The 20,596-nt window shown below is 40.4% G+C and overlaps 1 protein-coding gene across 2 annotated transcripts in view; it reads left to right on the top strand.

Moving 5' to 3' along the window:
• FBXL3 (F-box and leucine rich repeat protein 3) overlaps positions 1-12,864 on the top strand; it is a 39,930-nt gene extending 27,066 nt beyond the window's left edge. The window contains exons 4-5 of one of the 2 annotated variants that reach the window (XM_074962170.1): positions 3,309-3,480; positions 10,658-12,864. In XM_074962170.1, the coding sequence (XP_074818271.1) occupies positions 3,309-3,480; positions 10,658-11,301 (816 nt within the window). In that variant the 3' untranslated portion in view covers positions 11,302-12,864. The remainder of the gene's footprint in view (positions 1-3,308; positions 3,481-10,657) is intronic. The other variant, XM_074962177.1, reaches the window with a different exon arrangement.
• The last annotated feature ends 7,732 nt before the right edge of the window (positions 12,865-20,596 follow it).

The raw sequence follows: 20,596 nt of genomic DNA, 5'->3' as shown, positions 1-20,596 counted from the left end.
GCAGTCCTCCATTTGACCTGTCTGAACCCCAAGAAGTCTTCATAAAGTGCATGGTGGTAGTACATTTTTCTCAGAAAAGCAGATGTAGAAGTGTTCCTGTATCTGGATGACTGGTGGATCCATGGTCACTCCAAAAATGAGTGGAGATCAGTTTGGTCAGGGTTCAGTCTCTTTCATTCCTTGGGCCTGTTAATCAACAAGGACAAGTCAGTTCTTGATCCTGTTCAGAAAATAGAATTCCTAGGAGTTGTGCTCACTGTACAGTGTCAAGGGCACCTGTCTCAGCTCAGATTCCAAAAAAATTCTGGATCTCTGCATGGACCTCAAGGCCTATCCTTGCACAAAGGTAAGAAATTGATGAAGACTTTTAGGACACCTAGCATCGTGCATGTCCATGACTTAGCATGCCAGACTTCACCTCAGGAAGCTGCAGTGGTGGCTGAAGTTTGTTTATACTCTCTCATCATCCACTGCACATCCTGACTCATGTACCTGCAAGAATTTTATATGCTCCCCAGACTGGAGGATGGATCCTGCCAATGTATATACAGGAGTCCCCTTCTCCCCATCTCTACCCTCAGTGACTTTATTTACGGTTGCTTTATCTTGGTTGGGAAGCACATATGGAGGACCTCCACAGACTCAGGATCTGTGAGCAGACCAAAATCTTTCTCTACACATAAATGTCTGGGAATTGTGGGTAATTCACCTGGTGTTAGGCTTTCCTCTAGCACATCAAAAGAAGTGCAGTTTAAGTCCTCACAGACAATACAGCTGCAATATTCTGTTTGAACAGACAGCGTGGCGCCAGGTCAGATTGCCTTTGCCAAGAAGCTGTGGATCTGTGGGACTTTTGTATTGGCTATGCATTAACATTCAAAGCCTCCTACCTCCCAGGTGTTCAGATTTGCCAGACAATTCTCAGCTGATCTTTCTTTCAGCAAAAATCCCAAATGGCCTCAGACCGGATATCGTCAAATTCATCTTTCATACTGTTGGGATGAGGTTACCAGAGTTAGATCTCTTCACCACTTGACTGACCAGAAAGTGCCACCTGTTTGTGTCCCACTCTCAAACAAGTGTTAGCTCCATGACAGATGCTTTCCTTTTGTCTTGGAGGAGCAAGCTACTGTATGCCTACCCCCTGATTCCAAAGGTGCTATAGAAGCTCAGACAGGATCATGTCCACATGAGCTTCATAGTGCCAGGCTGCCTTTGTCAACATTAGTTCTCAGACGTATTGAACCCTTCTGTCAAGAAAATGATAATACCTCAGGAATCTGAATTAATATCTCAAAGTCAAAGTTGGATGTTGCATCCCAATCCATCCATTCCATACCTGAGAGCATGGATGCTCAGTGGTTAATATCTCAAGAAGCAGAGTTCTGTCTGGGTTCAAAACATCCTTTAAATAGCAGAAAACAGTCCACTAGATACTTAACTGATGAAGTGGAAGCATTTTTCAGTGTGGTCTCAGCATTTATTTAACTTTTGAATTCTTCCATCCAGGGTATTCTGGTCTGTTTACCTAAAAGGAGATGGCCTCTCTGTTCGTTGAAAGTTCACCTGGCAGCCATGCTTTCTGTCCTCTGGAGGAGGATGGTCTGGTCTGTTTTGTTTTGTTTTTTTCTAACTCTGTGATTATCTTTTTTTTTTTTTTAGGTTTGGAAAGGCTAATTCTCATGTCACAGAGCTCTTGCTTCTCTGGGATTTAATTTGATGCTGGCAACTCTAATGGGAGCCAGTGTTGTTGGTAGCTGTTTCCTCAGCTGGGAGGATAAAGGAGTTGAACGTGTTGGTTGCTGCCACCACCCCCAAATGCAGTATTTTTTATAAGGACAAGGACTATTTACACCCTCACTGTAAATTCCTGACTATACTTAGCTTAATTAAGGGGAAAGTCAGTTATCTATTTGCCTTCCTTTTTTCCAAAGCCACATTCCCATAAGGAGGAAGAGACACGGCATACTTTGGATGTTAAAGTGTTAGCTTTCTGTTTAGACAAAACCTACCTCTTTAGGAGACCTCCTTAGCTGTTTCCTTTGCTGACAGGATGAAGGGCCTTCCTTTAGGATTTCATCTTCTATTTGCATATGCTATGACATTGCCAAAGTCCCTATGCTGAGCAGCTTTAGTGCACTCTACAAGAGCTCAAGAGGCTTCAGCTGCATTTCTGAGTCATATCAATAGGGTAAATCTGTAAAGCTGCAACCTGGTGATGTATACATGCTCTCACAAAACATTATGCTGTCATCATTAAAGGGATGATGCCAAATTCAGACGTGTAGTCTCACAGTCGTTGTTCAGGTAGACTCTGAAACCCTTTTCTGGGCTGAATTGTTTAACTCAGTGGAAAATCCCTTTAAGAATCAAAAACAGTTACTAACCTGTTCTGTAACTATTGTACTTCAAGATGTGTTGCACACGTCCATTCCATGACCCACCCTCCTTTCCCTCTCTGTCAGTCTCTTATCCAATAAGAAGGAACTGACAAGGACCAAATCCACCCCTTTAGACCATTGGCTGGCAGCATAAGTGTGTCAAGGGTGCATGTGCCGCCTCAGTGGATACCTCTATGGGAAGAACATATCTGGCTCCAGTACACTGGGTGCACACACACCTGAAGTGGAATGGATTTGTGAAACACATTTCAAAGAACAGTTACAAAACAGGTTTACTCTTTTTTTACACATTTGGAAGACTGCCTTCACAATTATACGGGTGACCTGTGATGCACAGGAGGTCAGACTATATGACCTGGTGTTCCCTTCTGGTCTTAAACTCTGGTATCTTCTTCTTTTAATAATTCTGATTAAATTTCAGACTTGCATTTTTGCTAAACTTAGTCTTTGTATGTAAATAAAGTGTTTAGAACAGATTTTATATATTGCAGTTTTCCTTCATGTCTGAGTCTGGAGGATGTTGCCTTGGAAGTGCACTTTGCAAGTAATCTTCAGAGCTTACTTTTAGGTTTGTGCACTTGTGTAGGATATTTTGAATTTTACAGCACTGCATTTTTTGGTCCCAGTTCCTGTTAATGTTGAATATTATCAAGGACCATTCATAGTCAAGGATTTATAACAAAAAACTAAATACTTGATTTAAAAAAAAAAAAAAGCACACTTGGTCAAATGTTTTACTGTCTAGTTGAAATAAAATGGATGCAGTAATGTTAAATATTGCTATAGATGTTAGTCTACACCTTCCTTTAGGCTATCTATATGTGAAGATGTAAGGAAACATTGGTTTTGAAAATATATTTGGAATGTTTCACATCCCTGTTTTACTGTTTTTTTTCCCTTCTGCAGTCACATTTTATCTCTGCACTGACAGTGGTGTTTGTAAACTCCAAATCCCTCTCTTCACTTAAAATAGATGATACACCAGTAGATGATCCATCCCTCAAAGTACTAGTGGCTAACAACAGTGATACGCTTAAGCTGTTAAAAATGAGCAGTTGTCCTCATGTTTCTCCTGCAGGTGAGCTACTGTGTGTGTGTGTGTTAAAAACATTTTTTTTCTTTTCTTTTTCTTTTATTTTCTTTCTTTTTTTTGCGCAGTGTGAACTATCCAGAAATCTTCTGAAAAATTGGGGTTTTTAGCTAGTATTTACAGCCTCTGACATTTTAATACTTGTTCCACTGTCTTTGTTTCATAAGAACATCAAAACTGTATGCCTATGAAACATAGTATTTGACCATCATGGACAAATAACTTTGAGCTTTGGGCCGGGGGGGCAAGACGAATGAAAATTGATTTAAATTTTTTTAAAAAAAATAAGCAGTATCTGTTTGCTGCTAAAGTTTTAAAGAGTGTGTTGAAGTGCTAAACCAGCTTTTGACAGCAGTATCCTCTTCCACAAGTGCAGAACAAATATTTTGTTTACTCCAGTTTGTTCAGTTCAGTGACTAGTTCATTCAAAGTTAATAACCCTATTAGGAGCTGAAAAAACAAGAAAACTTCTTTTTCCAGTCTAAGAATAAAAATAAGGTGTGAGAAAATGAGATTGACTAATTCTAAAATCTTAAAGGACATGGTGACCAGAAACAATCAGTTCAGTTCATTCACTACAGATGATGCATCCTTTGTTTAATAAATGTTTATCAAAAATATTTTGCATTTAACTTTTTTCTTTGTGTATCAGTCACATAAAAAGTAGTTTCATTTAACCAATACAAATTTAAAATGCTGTTTTAGTGCATTTTTTAAATAAAATTCCAATTTCTATCCAAATAGAGCATGATACAAATAAAAAGTTAATCCTCTAGTAAGTGGATCATTCACCATTTTCTAACATAAGTAAAAAATTAAGAATCTATATATGCCATATAATTGCTGAAATAAATGTGCATAGCTATAGTGATCCTCCTGATTACAATAAATTTGGTACTTTTTTTATTAAGTTTTTTATATAGTTGCAAATCAGCATGTTTTAATGGCTACCAACTAATGAGAATAAACTTTTATTTAGGAAAATAACAAGTATAAATACACAATAAAATTAAAACCAGTGATTTAAATCAAGGTTTTCTACTTGTTGATTTAAATCAGCTCCACTCTGGAGGGTGATTGATGTGGGGGGGACATGGAGGAATCTTTTAGAAGTCTGAATCCAATTTGATGACTTAAAATGGGTTGACAACTCTCTTGTGCTTCACCGGAAGTAGAATACATTCTCAGGTATTTCAGAATGTGAGTTTCTCCAGAGCAGTTCATTATGACTATGACTTGAATTATGGAGTGCCATGGATAATGGAGTGTCTGATTTCCTTGTTCTGAAAGAGCAATTTTATCCTTTACAGTAACTCTTCACTTAAAGTCGTCCTGGTTAACGTTGTTTTGTTGTTACATTGCTGATCAATTGGAGAACATGCTTGTTTAAAGTTGCGTAATGCTCCCTTATAATGTTGTTTGGCAGCCGCCTGCTTTGTCCGCTGCTTGCAGAAAGAGCAGCCTGTTGGAGCTAGCTGGTCGGGGCTTGGAACTAGGGTGGACCGGCAGCCCCCCTATCCATAGGCACTGACTCTGTGGGTGCTCCAGGGCTGGAGCATCCACGGGGAAAAATTAGTGGGTGCTCTGCACCCACCGGCAGCCAAGCTCCTCTCACCCCCACTTCACCTCCCAGCACTTCCGGCCACCAAACAGCTGTTTGGCGGTGCTTAGGACTTTCCAGGAGGGACGGGGGAGGGGCGGGGACGTGGTGTGCTCAGGGGAGGAAGTGAAGAAGGGGCGGGGACTTGAGGGAAGGGGTGGAATGGTGGTGGGGCAAGGGCAGAGCCAGGGGTGAGGATGGGGTTGAGCACCTACTGGGAACAGTGGAATTTGGTGCCTATGCCCCTAAGTTCCCTGGGTGGCAGCTGCCCAGCAGGCTGTCAATTGCCGGGCAGCTCACCTGTCCCTCCCCCCACTGCTGTGTGCTGCTCCTGCCCTCTGCCTTGGAGCTGCTCCCTGGAGCCTCCTGCTTGCTGTGCAGAGGCGATGGGAACAGGGATGCTAATGTCAAGGTGTCCTGCTCCTGTACCCCATCTCCTGACCCTTATCTCCACAGGGGGGATGACACTACAGGGCTAAGGACTGAGGAAACTTGCTGGCAGCAGTTGCTGTCTCAACTTGCTAATCTACTTAAAAAGGCAGTGTACCTTTTGAGTGGAGTCAGCTTAATCAAAGGGGCAATGCACGTCTCTCTCACAGGGTGTATGTCTCTGTCTCTCTCTCTCTGCCATGCTGTCTCCCCTCCCTCCATTCGTGCTGCCTTGTAGAGTGTGAGGCTACATTAACAACAATGGGATAACCCTTGAGGGCTCAGCCGAGTGCTAGTTCATCATTTTGCAGTAAGGCATTCCCTGGGAAATATCCCACCCTCTGACTTCACCACCTCAACCAAGCTTCACAATCACTGTTGCTGAGTACAGTATTAAATTGACTGTTTTAAAACTTATTGTGTGTGTGTGTGTGTGTGTGTGTGTATGTATGTGTGTATGTATGTGTGTGTGTGTGTGTATGTATGTATGTATGGTCTTCTGTCTGGTGAAAAACATTTCCCTGGAACCTATTTACATTGATTCTTATGGGGAAATTGGATTCACTTAACATTGGTTCGCTTAAAGTAGCATTTTTCAGGAACATAACTACAACGTTAAACGAGGAGTTACTGTACTTGAATTGAAAACAAGAAAATAGACACCCAACATCAAAGGGGTGAAGGACCTGGGCTGTACAACACATCTTCTGTCACTGACAGTTCTACTTCTCTAACACAGAAGGGTCTGCTGCAAGGGTGAAGCTAGTTTGTGTAGTAGAGCATTCTCAAGCTGCTTCAAGACCGTAGAACTTTCTCCTGCAGGAACTAAGAACTACGTTAAATTTCACTACTTTCTGTTCCAAAAACAATGCATGATTTGAGCTTGCTTTCACAAATAACAGCACATCTGCTTAAAAATGACAGATACATTTTCCCAGAGGAAAAGAAAATAGCAGGAACCAAACATGACATGCTGTTCATTTTCTTTAATTTATCTTTGGACGGTAGTTGGACACTAGGGTGATACATGTAATGTAAAAGCCTGAATAAAACAGTAATTTTAATAATTACATATAAAATTTAGCAGCACAATGCTGACTAAAGATGTAAGGAAAACAGGATAGTCCACCCAGAATGACCAGAAGTCACAATCTAATAAATTTACTTGGTGGTATTTGGATGTGTAGCTTTGCACAAATAAGGGTATATATTGTTTTACATGGAGAAATCTGTGGAGTGCTAGTATCTTTAAAATTTTTTAATCACAATTACTTTCAAGAAGACCTTGACTTGTACACTATATCATAGCACTAAAATAACTCAGTTTTTCTTCCCTTTCCTCCCCTCCCCCTGGTTTACTGCTTAAGCATGGTAAAGTTTGTAATAGTTGGTATTTGACAATACTTTTCTTTCATGAACATAGAAAATCATCTTCTGTTTGTTTATATTCTAATGGCCTGGTTTAAATGTAAAGATTTTTAGGTGGAAAATGGCATTTTTAAGAAATAGAGCAAAACTACTGTTGCCCTTTTGTGAGGTGGTAGAATGGAGCAGAATGAAATAGTGACAAAACAATGGACTATGCTAAGCAACTGGGAAAAGCACTCAGCTGAGGTCTGGTGTGCCTGGCTAGAGAGAACAGAGAGTGGAACAGACTGGAAATAAGCTAGCATGTAAACAGTTGGCTTCATGTTATGTTTGAGCTCCTAAGCAAGGAAACTACAATAGAAGAAAGAGTATCTGGAAGAAAATAAGGACATTTTGAGTACTCCAGCTTACCACTTTTTTGTGTGATTGGTTGGGGTGTTTGGGGGTTTTTTGGTTTTTTTGCCTGGAAGTGTTCCACTTACCAGATTGCTATAAACTGTTGAAAAACTTGAATTCATAGAATCATAGAATATCAGGATTGGAAGGGACCTCAGGAGGTCATCTAGTCCAACCCCCTGCTCAAAGCAGGACCAATCCCCAACTAAATCATCCCAGCCAGGGCTTTGTCAAGCCTGACCTTAAAAACCTCTAAGGAAGGAGAATCCACCACCTCCCTAGGTAACCCCTTCCAGTGCTTCACCACCTCCTAGTGAAAAAGCTTTTCCTAATATCCAACCTAAACCTCCCCCACTGCAATTTGAGACCATTACTCCTTGTTCTGTCATCTGCTACCACTGAGAACAGTCTAGATTCATCCTCTTTGGACCCTCTTTCAGGTAGTTGAAAGCAGCTATCAAATCCCCCCTCATTCTTCTCTTCCGCAGACTAAACAATCCTAGTTCCCTCAGGCTCTCCTCATAAGTCATGTGCTGTTGCCCTCTGCTGGACTCTTTCCAATTTTTCCACAGCCTTCTTATAGTGTGGGGCCCAAAACTGGACACTGTACTCCAAATGAGGCCTCACCAATGCTGAATAGAGGGGAATGATCACGTCCCTCGATCTGCTGGCAATGATCCTACTTGTACAGCCCCAAATGCCGTTATTCTTTTTGGCAACAAGAGCGTTGTTCACAATTCACAGTGCCTAAATCCTTTTGAGCATTCAATCCTAAGTGACTTGCCTAGAGTCATATAGGATGTTTGTGGAGGAATAGGAATCTCCTACATTGCAGGCTAGTGCTCTAGCCACTGGACATTCCTTCCTCTCTGATTTATTATGGAGGCACCAGTCACAGCTCTTTGGTTGAGTTCTGCAGTTTATATTGTTTGAATTACAGTGAGTCACCTGACCATCATAGTTACCAGTCATCTGAGTTTTTATTATGATCTTCATATTTTCCTTTCAAAAATAATACTTCAGAAAGGATTACATTTCACTGAGTGCTGTTTTAGGAAACAGTTTCCTTTTTAACAAAAATATGAACATTTGTAATGTTACTATGAACAATTCTTACTCCCAAGTCTTGCAGTATCTCTGTATCACTTTACATGTATCACTTTAGTTTTTCCATAGGGTTACTGGGGAAGAGGGCATCTCTGACCCCTCTATTTCAGTGTGTAAATTACTGAATCCAAGATTATGATGTAATTTAAGCTTTTGGGTTTCTTTACTTTGTACTCCAGTCCTTATGAAGTTGAAGAATTTCACTCAAGTTTAATCTTAAAATTAATTTTGAGAATAAAGACAATGTTCATATTTGCATTATTTTTTACAAGAAATTAAATAGAAAAAACACTTTAGTTATGCAACAAAGAATTCAATGGTAAGACATTGAAATGACTTTAACGGGTATACACTAAATGCAGCATTAAAGTGACAGATTAGAGAATATTATTGATATAATGAAAACTGGTTTACATTTAATATTTCTGATCCTGAGGTAGAAAACACTTAAGTGTTTGTAGTTTTGTTGAAGAAATCATTACATTTTTAAGATCAATGTTTTGAGTAAGTAGAGCTTAAGTGAAAATTCTTTAGAGGTTTGACAGAGATATATATATATATATTTTCAATTATTTCAAAGTTGTAGCTTAATTTTTCAGCTAAAATTTTCAGTTCTGAATCAAATGTTTGTTTTCTGTAGATAAACAAAATTGGACCATACCCAGCCTAAATTTTAGGCTGAATTCTGCAGCATGCAAAACCCAGAAGGCTGTATATAGTAGGAGTTTAAAAAAACCCAACCCTTTCCAACTGTAGTAGTTTTAAATTTACCATAGAATGGGACTGCAAATACAAAATATAGGGAATATCTCATATATCATGGGGTGGTGGTAAAGATGTTGTGTGTTTTTTGTTTGGTTTTTTTATTGGCACTGTCTGCATGCTACTTAACCACTAGGCAACGTGGCTGCTTTACAGGAAGAAGTGAGCACTCTGCAGGGCCAAAAAAACCCCACCAAAAAACTCCACAGTAAAACAGCCACTCTGGAAGTTGCTGGCTCCAATTTTCAGTTCCCTCCTTTCTACACTGCTACACTTATTCAGGCTTGGAAGGGCTGTAGTAATGTCCTTAGTGGACAGAGTGTGAAACAGGTTGTTAGGTGATTTTTTTTTTTTTTTTTCCCTTCCAGTGTAAGACACCTAACTCTTCACTAGGAACTTGATACTCTCACCCCAAATCTTGCAGAAAGCAGACTTCGTGTCTCCCAATTGTTTTTCTAAAGCTGGTTGTGAGCTCCATATTTCCATTGTTTTTGTTTAGGAAACTATCCCAAAACACTCCGGTGATTGCTGGAGGTGAAAGGAAAGCCCTGGCTGGGATGATTTAATTGGGGATCGGTCCTGCTTTGAGCAAGGGGTTAGACTAGATGACCTCCTGAGGTCCCTTCCAACCCTGATATTCTACGATTCTATGATTCTTCAGCTAACAAGCTCCCGTTACCTGGCTGACAACTGTAAACTAATAGGGAGAATTGTTTTTCTACTGTCATGTTGATGTCTTTAAAATTCTTTCCTGGTTAACATCTGTCTACCTGGAAAGATTCTTTCTTTTCCCCCCACCTCCACTGAGGGCATTAGGGGCGAGTACATTGACCTCAGTGCTTCCTCCACCCTCCTTCCCACTAACAACATACAGCAATTTGGCAGGACAAAGTCAAACTCCATGTAGAAATGTGTTACTACTTGAAATGTCAGAGGCCAGGGAGAAGTGCAGTAGTCACTTCAGAGCACATGTTATGCAGCCGTGGATGACCTTTATTCTTGATAATCCATCTGTTCTCACTGTACCTTTTTCTTATACTTGAAATTTTGACACTTCATAGAACAAACATCAGTGCATAATATGAATACTTTGGACACTGAAATTGCATGCTACAACAAAACATACAGCTTGGTGTAGTAAAGAATGCTTTGCAAGTGTAAAAGAAAACAAATGTTCAGTCATTAGTGCGTATATGCCTTACTGTGTATGTACAGAGAATACATTATAGTACATTCATGAAAAGGTCTTAAGGCAGGAGTTTGAGATTAATGAATTATTGACAAGGATGCTTATCAGCATCCTATCGAAGATAATTTTATTTCAGTGTCTGTAACTCATAATATAGATATTCTAGGTTACTCTGGATTTTGCACTTCAGAACTCCTTCTTCTGTTTGACATGCAAAAGCTAATTTTTGTTTGAGATTCAATTCAAGAAAACTCGCTTTGATTTATAAGATATTTTCCATGAAAACAAATTAACACTTCAATGTTCTTTTCAAGGTATCCTTTGTGTGGCTGACCACTGTCATGGTTTACGTGAGTTGGCATTGAACTACCATCTCTTGAGTGATGAGCTTCTGCTTGCTTTGTCTTCTGAGAAACACGTCAGATTAGAACATTTGCGCATTGATGTAGTCAGTGAGAATCCTGGACAGACTCACTTCCACACAATTCAGAAGAGCAGCTGGGATGCTTTCATCAAGCATTCTCCCAAAGTAAACTTAGTCATGTACTTTTTCTTATATGAAGAGGAGTTTGACCCATTCTTTCGTTATGAAACCCCTGTCACCCACCTTTACTTTGGGAGGTCAGTAAGCAAAGATGTACTTGGTCGTGTTGGAATGACATGTCCTCGATTAGTTGAACTGGTTGTGTGTGCCAATGGATTACGGCCACTAGATGAAGAGCTCATTTGTATTGCAGAACACTGTAAGAATCTGTCAGCTATTGGCCTAGGGGAATGCGAAGTCTCGTGCAGTGCCTTTGTGGAGTTCGTGAAGATGTGTGGTGGCCGCCTCTCTCAGCTGTCTATAATGGAGGAAGTCTTGATTCCTGATCAGAAGTACAGCTTGGAGCAGATTCATTGGGAAGTGTCAAAGCATCTTGGAAGAGTCTGGTTCCCAGACATGATGCCCACATGGTAAAGTCCTTAAAGACTTCAGGGCATGTGAAATAGCACCTTAAATTTGAGAATACCATATTGCAACTTATCACAGGCTTATTTAATATTATTTTTATTGTAATGTCACTACTTTGATTAGTAAATGGATGTCATATTTAGCACTAATTTCTGAAATCCACATTTTCTATGCTTAAATCTGGATATTCCAGAAACCTTTCTTCCTAATAAAATTAGTCTGTTTTAGGTTTTCTCACTTTGCCATTGACAGTGACCCTAAATTTATGTAAATAATAAAATTTGAAAAGATAGACATATTTAAAAGTTGTGGTTGCAAAATATTAGCTATGAATTACAATATTTTATCCCCGTTACTTTGATATAAATATTAATAGTGAACATGACTGATTTGTATTGACTTACAAAGGGAGATGAGATTGAATGCTTTTACTGCAGACTATAGCAGTTACCTAGTGTTTAAATGAAATGAACTGCCTGAACTACAGAATTTTAAGATTACATGGAGCATTTAGTAGGCTATGAAACTCATACATTACATAGTAGTAAATTAAGAGGTAAGACAACAGAAATGTTGTTTAGACACTTTATTAAATTTGCTACTCATTTAATTTCTGATTAGTAATTTGCACAGGATATATTTTATAGATTTAATAATGAGGGTTACCAAAAGCTTTTTTTCCTCTATGCATTTTTTTAATGTAAACTTGACATTTTAGGGTCTTCAGGGTCATTTCTAAACTTGTTTTAAAATATTAATTATAGCTCAGAAAGCTGAAGCATTCTGGAAGAAATTGTAGATATACTATATTTTGACTGGTTGGAATTGACAGGCTTTTCTCAAAAGTTAATCAAATGCTGCAAGACTGGTTTTATCTGGAATACTGCATGTATTTCTAGGTAAGTGGAAGCTAAAAATATGCAGAGAAATGTTGAATGTAATCATGGCTGTTTAAGTAAAGATAATAGAGCAGAGTGAACACTGAATTTTAAAAGGAGTCTAACGAGCCATTTGACCAAAAAAACCATCTTGGAAGACCCATTAACTGCTTACAAATTTAAGAGAAAAATGGCTTTGTAACTAAACTGCCTAAACTATATAAATTGCTATTCAGAAATGTTTATCTATGAAGTGATGTTTGATAGCTATCCATTTTTTGTATTCCTTTATTTCAGCTAGTTTCAGATCATTTCATATTTAAAACTCAGAGAATCAAACCTGTGTGAAATAGAGCAATATGCAGAAATTAGATGTACAATTTCACAAAAGTATGGTTTATAAATTGTTTTGATCAAAGAAAATGTTAGCCTACAGTGAACTTTGCTGGTGGCATGCTTTCCATTTTTGGGTTCTACAGTTCTTGTAATAAATTAAGTAGATTTTGTTTACTTCTAATGTTCATTGTGCTCCAAATGTATAGTTTGAGGATAAACTGTAAAATTTATAATATGGGCATATTTAACTTTATAATGTTTTTGAGCAAGCATTACTCAGTGGACTGACATCTTAACAGTAAAGCTATATGTTTTTGTAGAGGTTTGTCATTAAGAATCATACTATTGAGTAGGCTATTTTTTTTGTATTAGAATTTGTTAAAATATAGCACTAAAATTGCTTTTATCTGTACAAAAGTGTCAATATACTTGGTCTTTGTAAAAGAAAAATGTTAAGTTTGGTGTTTTAATACATGATATTTCTTTGCCTTTATTTTTTTAAATGGTCTTTGACACTGGTACTTCAAATGGTCACAGGCTGAGTGGTGATACTATAATGCCATTACAAGATTTTTCTAGGGAATAATTACTAGTGATTACTTCAAGCATGCATGTGGCAGAATCTCTTCTAGTAATGTGACTAAAGCCTTGTTTGGAGAGGTGAGCAATGCAGGAGTAGGGCCAAATCCTGCTGATATTGTATGACTATGGTAAGCAGTATTGGCCACTACTTATTGCATTGGCTGAGAATACCTGTGTGCGGGAAAATTGGCTGAGAATACCTGTGTGCGGAAAGTAAAGCAGTTAACTTACACCCCCGTCACCTCAAATTGTTGCTCATCACTAGGAATTTCATCCATTTGAGTGCCATCATTCTGCTTCATATATGCTGTTGACTATTGGATCCCGAGGAGAAAAGATGCAAGTAAAGGGAGGCGCCATAAGTATAATTAAAAGTTAATTGCCCCCAAGCTGAGCTAATTTTTCATCCTATGCAATTATAAAGAGAAGTGTGAAATACAGGTGGTTTTTGTTTTTTTGTTTTTTTGTTTTTAAATGAAAATGGGTAAAACAATACATACAAAAACTACTCCAGGTGGTGTCCATCTCAATCAAAATCAAACAGTATTGATTAAAAATGATGAATAGTATTGTAATAGTATCAACCTTTAAAGCAATGTTGGTCAGAAAAGGGAAACATTTTGAAGTAGACAAGGCCTTCCACCTTCGATGGAAAATGTTCAGCCCCCAGTCAAAGTGGTGACAAAGCATTCTCAGTTTCAGGGAGCCAGATGTGGCTCAGATGTTTAGAGAGGATCAGGCACATCAGTCTGGTTGTCTTCACTAAAACTTTCATTTTCAAAATGGTCTCTCCCCCATCCCCCTTAAGAATGAAACTCACATATTTACCTACACTTCTACCCCAAAAACACACCCAGCCAAAACAAACCTGAAACATCCACTCATTTAAAAACAAAAAACACCCTCCCTCAAAGAGAATAGGGCTTGTCTCCCATGAAGTCCACTGGGAATGTCACTTGATTTTATATAGAAGATGTTTATAATCTGGTTTAAGCAATATTGAGGCTCATTTTCTGCTACTCTCAAAGAGTATGTGAATACTTTTACATTTTATAGGAGTTGACTTAAATGCTTCAAACATTTGTTAAATTTACAAACAAGTTGAATATAACTTCAAACTGAACTTTCAGCATATACTCAAATGCTAGCATATTAAGTAATCTAGGTTAATTTGTAGTAACACTAAAATGTCTCTTTAAATTGTCATATCAATATTATCTGTAACTCCTGCTGAGAAAACGGCATACTTGAATGTTTTGGACATGTTAGCTAAATCCATCAACTCCATTTACTTCACTGGAATTAACAGCATTAAATTTGCCCTCTTTGTATTTTCGATAGGTCTAGTTAATGAAGCAAAGTTTTGGTCATTTTTGGACTGTATCTCAGTAAACCAATCCGAGTCTCTCAATGCTCTAGATGACCAAGAGTGTTACTAATGCTACTGTCTTCTAAAATTAGAGTGCTTTTGCTAACAAAAGTTTTTGGAAAACCTGAAGTAGTTCAAGCAGTAATTTAGGTAAACTAGTAAATAGAACAGACTAACTTTCATTCTCATAGTATAGCAAAAATTCTAATATGCTGTTTGTCTACTGCAGAAGCTGATGATGCTTGCCTCTTGATTACTGGGGACAGGAAGTCAAAGACTTTTGTATCTCCTTTTCCTGTACCCTTGTTATATTCTAGGATCCTTTGATGGAATTTCGTTTGACAAGCTCCATTTTCTTTCCTTGTGGCTTTTAGTAGAAAAACAATTACTTTTCACTTCTGCTTGACTCTGCTTTATGGGGGAGGAATAGTGGACAGCAACACTGTCTCTATCATGTAATGGAAGCAGCTAGGCTTCTACGTGACGCTACCAACTAGCCTGAGGAGAATTTGTGGTCTAAAATCTTCAATTTGTGAGCAGGCTGATACTGTACTTTGTCTGTCTTATTTTTTTTGTCCCCTTCCATTCAGAGGCAAATCAGATGTCAGTCTTTGGCAATCTCTGAGAGTTCTGAGTAAGTCACAGGATAGTTCCTTATTTAATGAGGTTCATTGGGTTCCTGCTTTACATAGCTTTGGAGATAGACCACACATGTGAGTCCATGACAGGGGAGGTGTAGTCTACTTCCATGCTCCAGGAATGCAGGTCAACTCATAGTCATGGAGTGCAGCATGGGGGAGAAGGCTGTGAAGAAAGAGGTAGACAAACTGTCTTGCACCTGCCTACTGGATGAGTACCTGTTTTGTGAGAGGCCTAGCCTCAGATCCTGCTGGCTGATGTGGAGCAGGGCTTTGAACCCACATCACCACCCCCCTAACTTCTAGGCTATGAAACCATTCTACTTCTATATAAATAGTCATTAGGCCAGAAAGAGCTCAAGGGTTAGGGTTCTGATGTGGGAGACATATGCTAGAATTTCCCATAGTCCAGGGCTTGGGGCACTTCCCTGAGAAGTGGGAGATGCAGGTTCAAATTCCTGCTCCATGTCTTCCAGAGGGGGATTTGAACCACATTAGGTAGGTGCTCTCACTGCTGACCTAAAGGCTATAAGGGAGCAGCGCTTTTTTGTGAGAAGAAAGGCCTTTGGTGCTTAGAGAGGGTTTACAGCTGTGCATCCTGAGCAGAGCTAGCACTGAAGTGTGCCTTTTGAGGGAGTGTGGGTTGGCCAGTGTTCTCAATGACTGGCCTGAGGAACAGAGCTGGTCCCTGAGATTTCCCTGATGCAGTTTAGGAAGGTAGGAAGCTGGTCCCTGGTATCAAAAAGGTTGAGAAATACTGGGTTAGGCCACACACCTCTCCTTAACATTTCCAGGCTAGTTTAGGTGAATATATTTACTGCATAGCATGGAAAGATCAAAGCGTTCATCATCTGGTATTGAACAGAGAAGCCTTCGAGCTTCCATTTGTAGTAGTTATCTCAGAGATATACAAGTCAAAAAACACACTTCCATCTTTCAGAGTAAGAGCTCACCCGCTCAGTTATTGTAATGTCATGGGCAGAAAAAACTCTCTCATACAAAGTAGTCACCTGCTCAGCCAATCATTTTCTAATGCTGCCTTTGGTAGATGGGTGCTCCCCAGTACAGCGTCCTGCTAACTACCCTATTTCACCATTGTACATAGCAGTGTCCCCCTTGGGGAACATACTAGTATGAAAATCCCAATGGCATGGAATTCTGGCCCTCATGAAAATTTTATATATTTCTTATTAAAAATTTAGGTTCTTGAAATACAGATCTACAGATCCACCCTATGCTGAATAGGCTATTCTGTGGGGGAAAGATATGAGATGAGTTACTGGCACTCAAAGTTTGTTCATTATATTCCATGCTCTTTAGTCTTAATGTTCACTTTCATTACTGAGGCTTGGTTTACACAACAAAGTAGGTCAATGTAAGTCACCTTGTGTAGCCCTATTGGTACATGTTTCGAGACATAAATTTGTCTCCTGCTGACATAAGGCTCCTGTTACGGCGATGCAGTAACACCACCTTTCTGAACAGCATGCTGCTGTGGTTGACCTATGCAAGTCAACACACTGTGAATGTATATACTGCACAACCTGTATTGACTCTAACAGTAGTTGATGCACACTGGCCCATTCCCTGTAACACTGCTTGCTCACATCGCGGTTGTAAACTCCATGGGTCACAGAGACCCAAAATGACCCCATTGCCCCTCTTTTAAAACCCAGTATTTTTGAAGTGCCTTTTCCTGATTGCCCGCTTTGGCAAGTACACCCATCAGTTCTCCCTTTAGTGCAACTCTCTCACCAACCACACCAGCTTGACACATTCCTGCCTGGAGTAGACAGGCGCTATCAGCTTTCCTGGACCTGTAGGGAGAAAAGTCTGCCAGGCCAGCCATAGAAATGTGGACATCTGCAAAAAGATTGCATAGGGGATGCAGGAAAAGGCGTACTAGAGAGCAGCAGCAGTGCCACATGAAAACAAAGGAACTGTGGCAGGCATGTGGCAAGGGCAGGAAGTCCACCAAGCACTCTGGTGCTGAGCTGCAGACTTTGTGTCTACAAAGAGCTGCACACTAGAGACCCTAAAAGCACCCCACAAAACACTATGGACATCTTGCAGGAGCCCAAGCCAGAGATCCTTGCCATGGTCAGTGAGCGGGAAACACACCTGGGCGAGGGGGGGTGGTCCAGCCATATTAGGAGCCATGATCAGTTCAAGTCCCACGGCAGTCTAGCTCGTCTGACTAGCTGAACACCGCTGAGCCTGCTGAAGGGGAAGTGTGTACATATATTTTCCCATACAATGTTTAAATTTAAAGATGGTGCCCAGCTCATCCCCAAGCTGCCATGACACACAAATTGACTTTTCAGTGTTTTACTTGTTCAACAAACAGGGGTAGAGTTATCTGCGTTTCACTTCCCCTGTCACATTTGGTGAGGGTGGCCATGTGAAGTACTTTATTTATGCACAGCGGGACAAGTATTCTCCTGAGAGCTCTTGATGAAACTTTCACAGAGCTACTTTGCAATTCTTTCTCAAAAATGTATAGGGATGGCTTCCTTGTTTCTTCCTCCATGGTAGGCCATGCCCCTATGTGAAAAGTTTGAGTGGAACCATTGCAGTAAACCTATTTTTTGCAATTTGTTTTTATCAAATCGATACATTTGTAGTTTTTAAAAATAAAATATCCGTTCACAACACATTGTATAATGCATAGTACTAGTCAAAGCACCCACTACTTGTAACGGCAGAGCACCACAGAGCCCATAGGTTAAAAAAAAAACATATTTATAAATGTACAGCAAGCCCTACACAATTCCTAGCAGTAGCAAAAGCTTCAGACACAGAGAACAATTCCGCACAGAACACTACTGTGGCTGCCCACTGAAGTGTTCTTTCAAAGCTTTCCTCAACTACTTTGTTGAGCTCTTGTAATGACCCTTGTGTCTGGCGGCTCAAACTCAGTGGACAGTCACTGTGTGTCTGCTGCCCACACCAGTGGCAGCTTCTGTCCCTTTGGGGCTACACAGCAGCAACACACCTGGGGCTGGCCTGCGCTAGCCAACTCAGGCTCACAGGGCTCAGGCTGTGGAGCTGTTTCTGTGCTGCGTAGAGTTCGGCAGCTGAGCTGGGGCCCAGACTACGACCCTACAGCAATGAAACAGCCCTGCAGTCCCAATGCGAGTCGGCTGGCACAGGCCAGCCACGGTTTTTCTTTGCTGCTTAGTCATACCCTTTGTCTCACAGCTATTATGCAAGCAACAAGAGGCAGCTCTAACCATTGGGATATTTTTCTCACTGAGATCCAATCTAGTGAGTAAACACTGCCAGGGTCCCTTCAGTCTACCAAAAGCCCAGTCAGACTGCACCCACTGAGGCAGTAGTTGACTCTTTCTTTGGTGCTGTCATGGTGGCCGTGAGCCAGGAGCGCAAAGGGTAGGGTGGGGCTCCCAGAGTTATTGGCATTTCATTATCACCAACAGTAATCTGCCAGTTGGGAAAGAATGTCTGAACAGTTCTGTGTTCTTAAAGATGTGAGCATCATGCACCTTCCATGACCAGTCCACATTGATATCACTGAAGCATCCCCCGTGATCCATAAATGTTTGCATAACCACAGAAAAGTAGTCCTTTCTGTTGATGTACTCTGTTGCAAGAAGGGTTGGAGCCAAAATAGGGTTGTCCACGCCATCTATCAACCCACTGCAGTTCAGGAACCACCTTGCTGTGTAACAGGAGATGATTGATGGCCCTACAGATGTGCATTGGATTTTCCAATTCAAAATGATAGCCCCACTCATGGGTAGCAAGCCAGTGTTAAAAGCTTCCAGAGTGCGATCGCCCTGCACCTCTCAACTACCAGAGTGCAGTTCTGATTTGAATGTCCCTTCGCTGCAGGACTTGGGATTGCTCAGGCCACAGCGGCAGGAACATCTGCAGCCACTGCTCATTGTCCCAAACCTGCATTATGATACAATCCCACAAGTCAGTGCTCATTTCTTGGGTCCAGATGCAGTGCTCCATCATCCACAACTACTACATCTATGCCAACAACCACCTTGAATTGTTTTTCACTATGTCCCTTAGCAATCTTTCCTTGAAGAAATTGTTATATCCCCGTTATGGTCCTTTCTGCAGGTCTGCCAGTACAGGAGGGTTGTGCAGCCTGTATTTGCAACACACTTGCGACTAGTGCAGAGCTCTGGGGCGTGCTGTTGTGGATGGCTGCCAGAAAGGTGCTCCTCAGGTTTGTGGAATTTTTTAAAATGGCATGAAAATTATGGGTTATGGATAACATTATGGGATGCTGAAAGCTGCATTCTGGAAACTTGACCACCAGCTCCCAGAGATCTAACCCCACCAGATGTGAAAATTTCCCACAAGGCATTTTGCCAAATGGTGGCATGTGACACACAGGGCTACCTACCCATGGTGCATCACACTTTGCATCAACACAAGCATTCCTGGTAAGTACATGCTGTGCTGACCCAAGCATGCACACCAACAAGCGCTATACTAACTTTGGCAGCTGTACACCAATGTAACTTGTATCAATCAAGTTTGTAGTGCAGACATGGCCTGATACAGAGTGGTTAGATATTGTCTAGGCTGTGGAAACGTCTCAGCTGGCAGATTTTGCCCTGCCAGTGACTGAACGGTAAAATGTTCCTCCAAAGCTGCATAAAGCAGAGATCCTCAACATCATGGATCTGTGGCCCTCATTACTCCAAGGGAAATTTTCAGGTAAGGCACTGCAATTTTCATGTTGCCAGCCTAACCTGCTCAAACCATACTTAATGAAAGGCAGGAAGGCAAGAGTAGAGTTTCAAACTGGTGAATTCTTGGCGTTTGTCTACAAAAAAAAGAAAGTATTCTCTAAAGATTCACTTCACTAAACATTAGTAAGGTCTTATCTAGCCCTAATTTCAATAACTGGTGTTGCTACTACTCCTTACTAGAACAAACCCGTGATCTTCACTGGCAGAGTTTACCCCACATTTCAAGCTTTCCTTGGCCAAGTATATTGTTGGCTTTTGTTTAATTGATGTGCAGGGGAGGAACACTTTGCTTAGTCTGGCTGAAAACCATATTTGTTGTTTAGAAGCCTATGTTTAGGCTCCCAATTTTTTTTAAATCTTAGCCTTTATCCACAATAGGGTTTTGCATTGATGCAACACTGCTTGTTGGACACAGGATTTCAGTGAGCCCAAGAGCCTCAGTGGATCAAAGGGTCAGGATTTATGTGGCTCACAGGAATATGCAGAGTAGTTAGTTGCAGTAAATGCAACTGTTTTGTCAAGGATATTAAACCCTCACGATTTAGGCCTCTCAGGGGTGAGAACGAATTTTCCAGGAAGCTGCTTATTCTATAGGTGCCTGCTGCAGGGTGTCTCTGAAGCATTTGGGACTAGCCTTTAAAGTGACAGAATACTGGATGAGGTGGACCACTAGTCTGACAACTATATTGTTATACTCTGTTCCTATATTGCTGAAATTAGTGCTAATCACCCCTAAGGCCTAAACAAAGGAGACAAATTTAAAGT

The sequence above is a fragment of the Natator depressus genome, chromosome 1, assembly GCF_965152275.1.
Source record: "Natator depressus isolate rNatDep1 chromosome 1, rNatDep2.hap1, whole genome shotgun sequence".
Classification (NCBI taxonomy): Eukaryota; Metazoa; Chordata; order Testudines; family Cheloniidae; genus Natator; species Natator depressus.
This window is presented reverse-complemented; position numbering and strand designations above follow the sequence as displayed.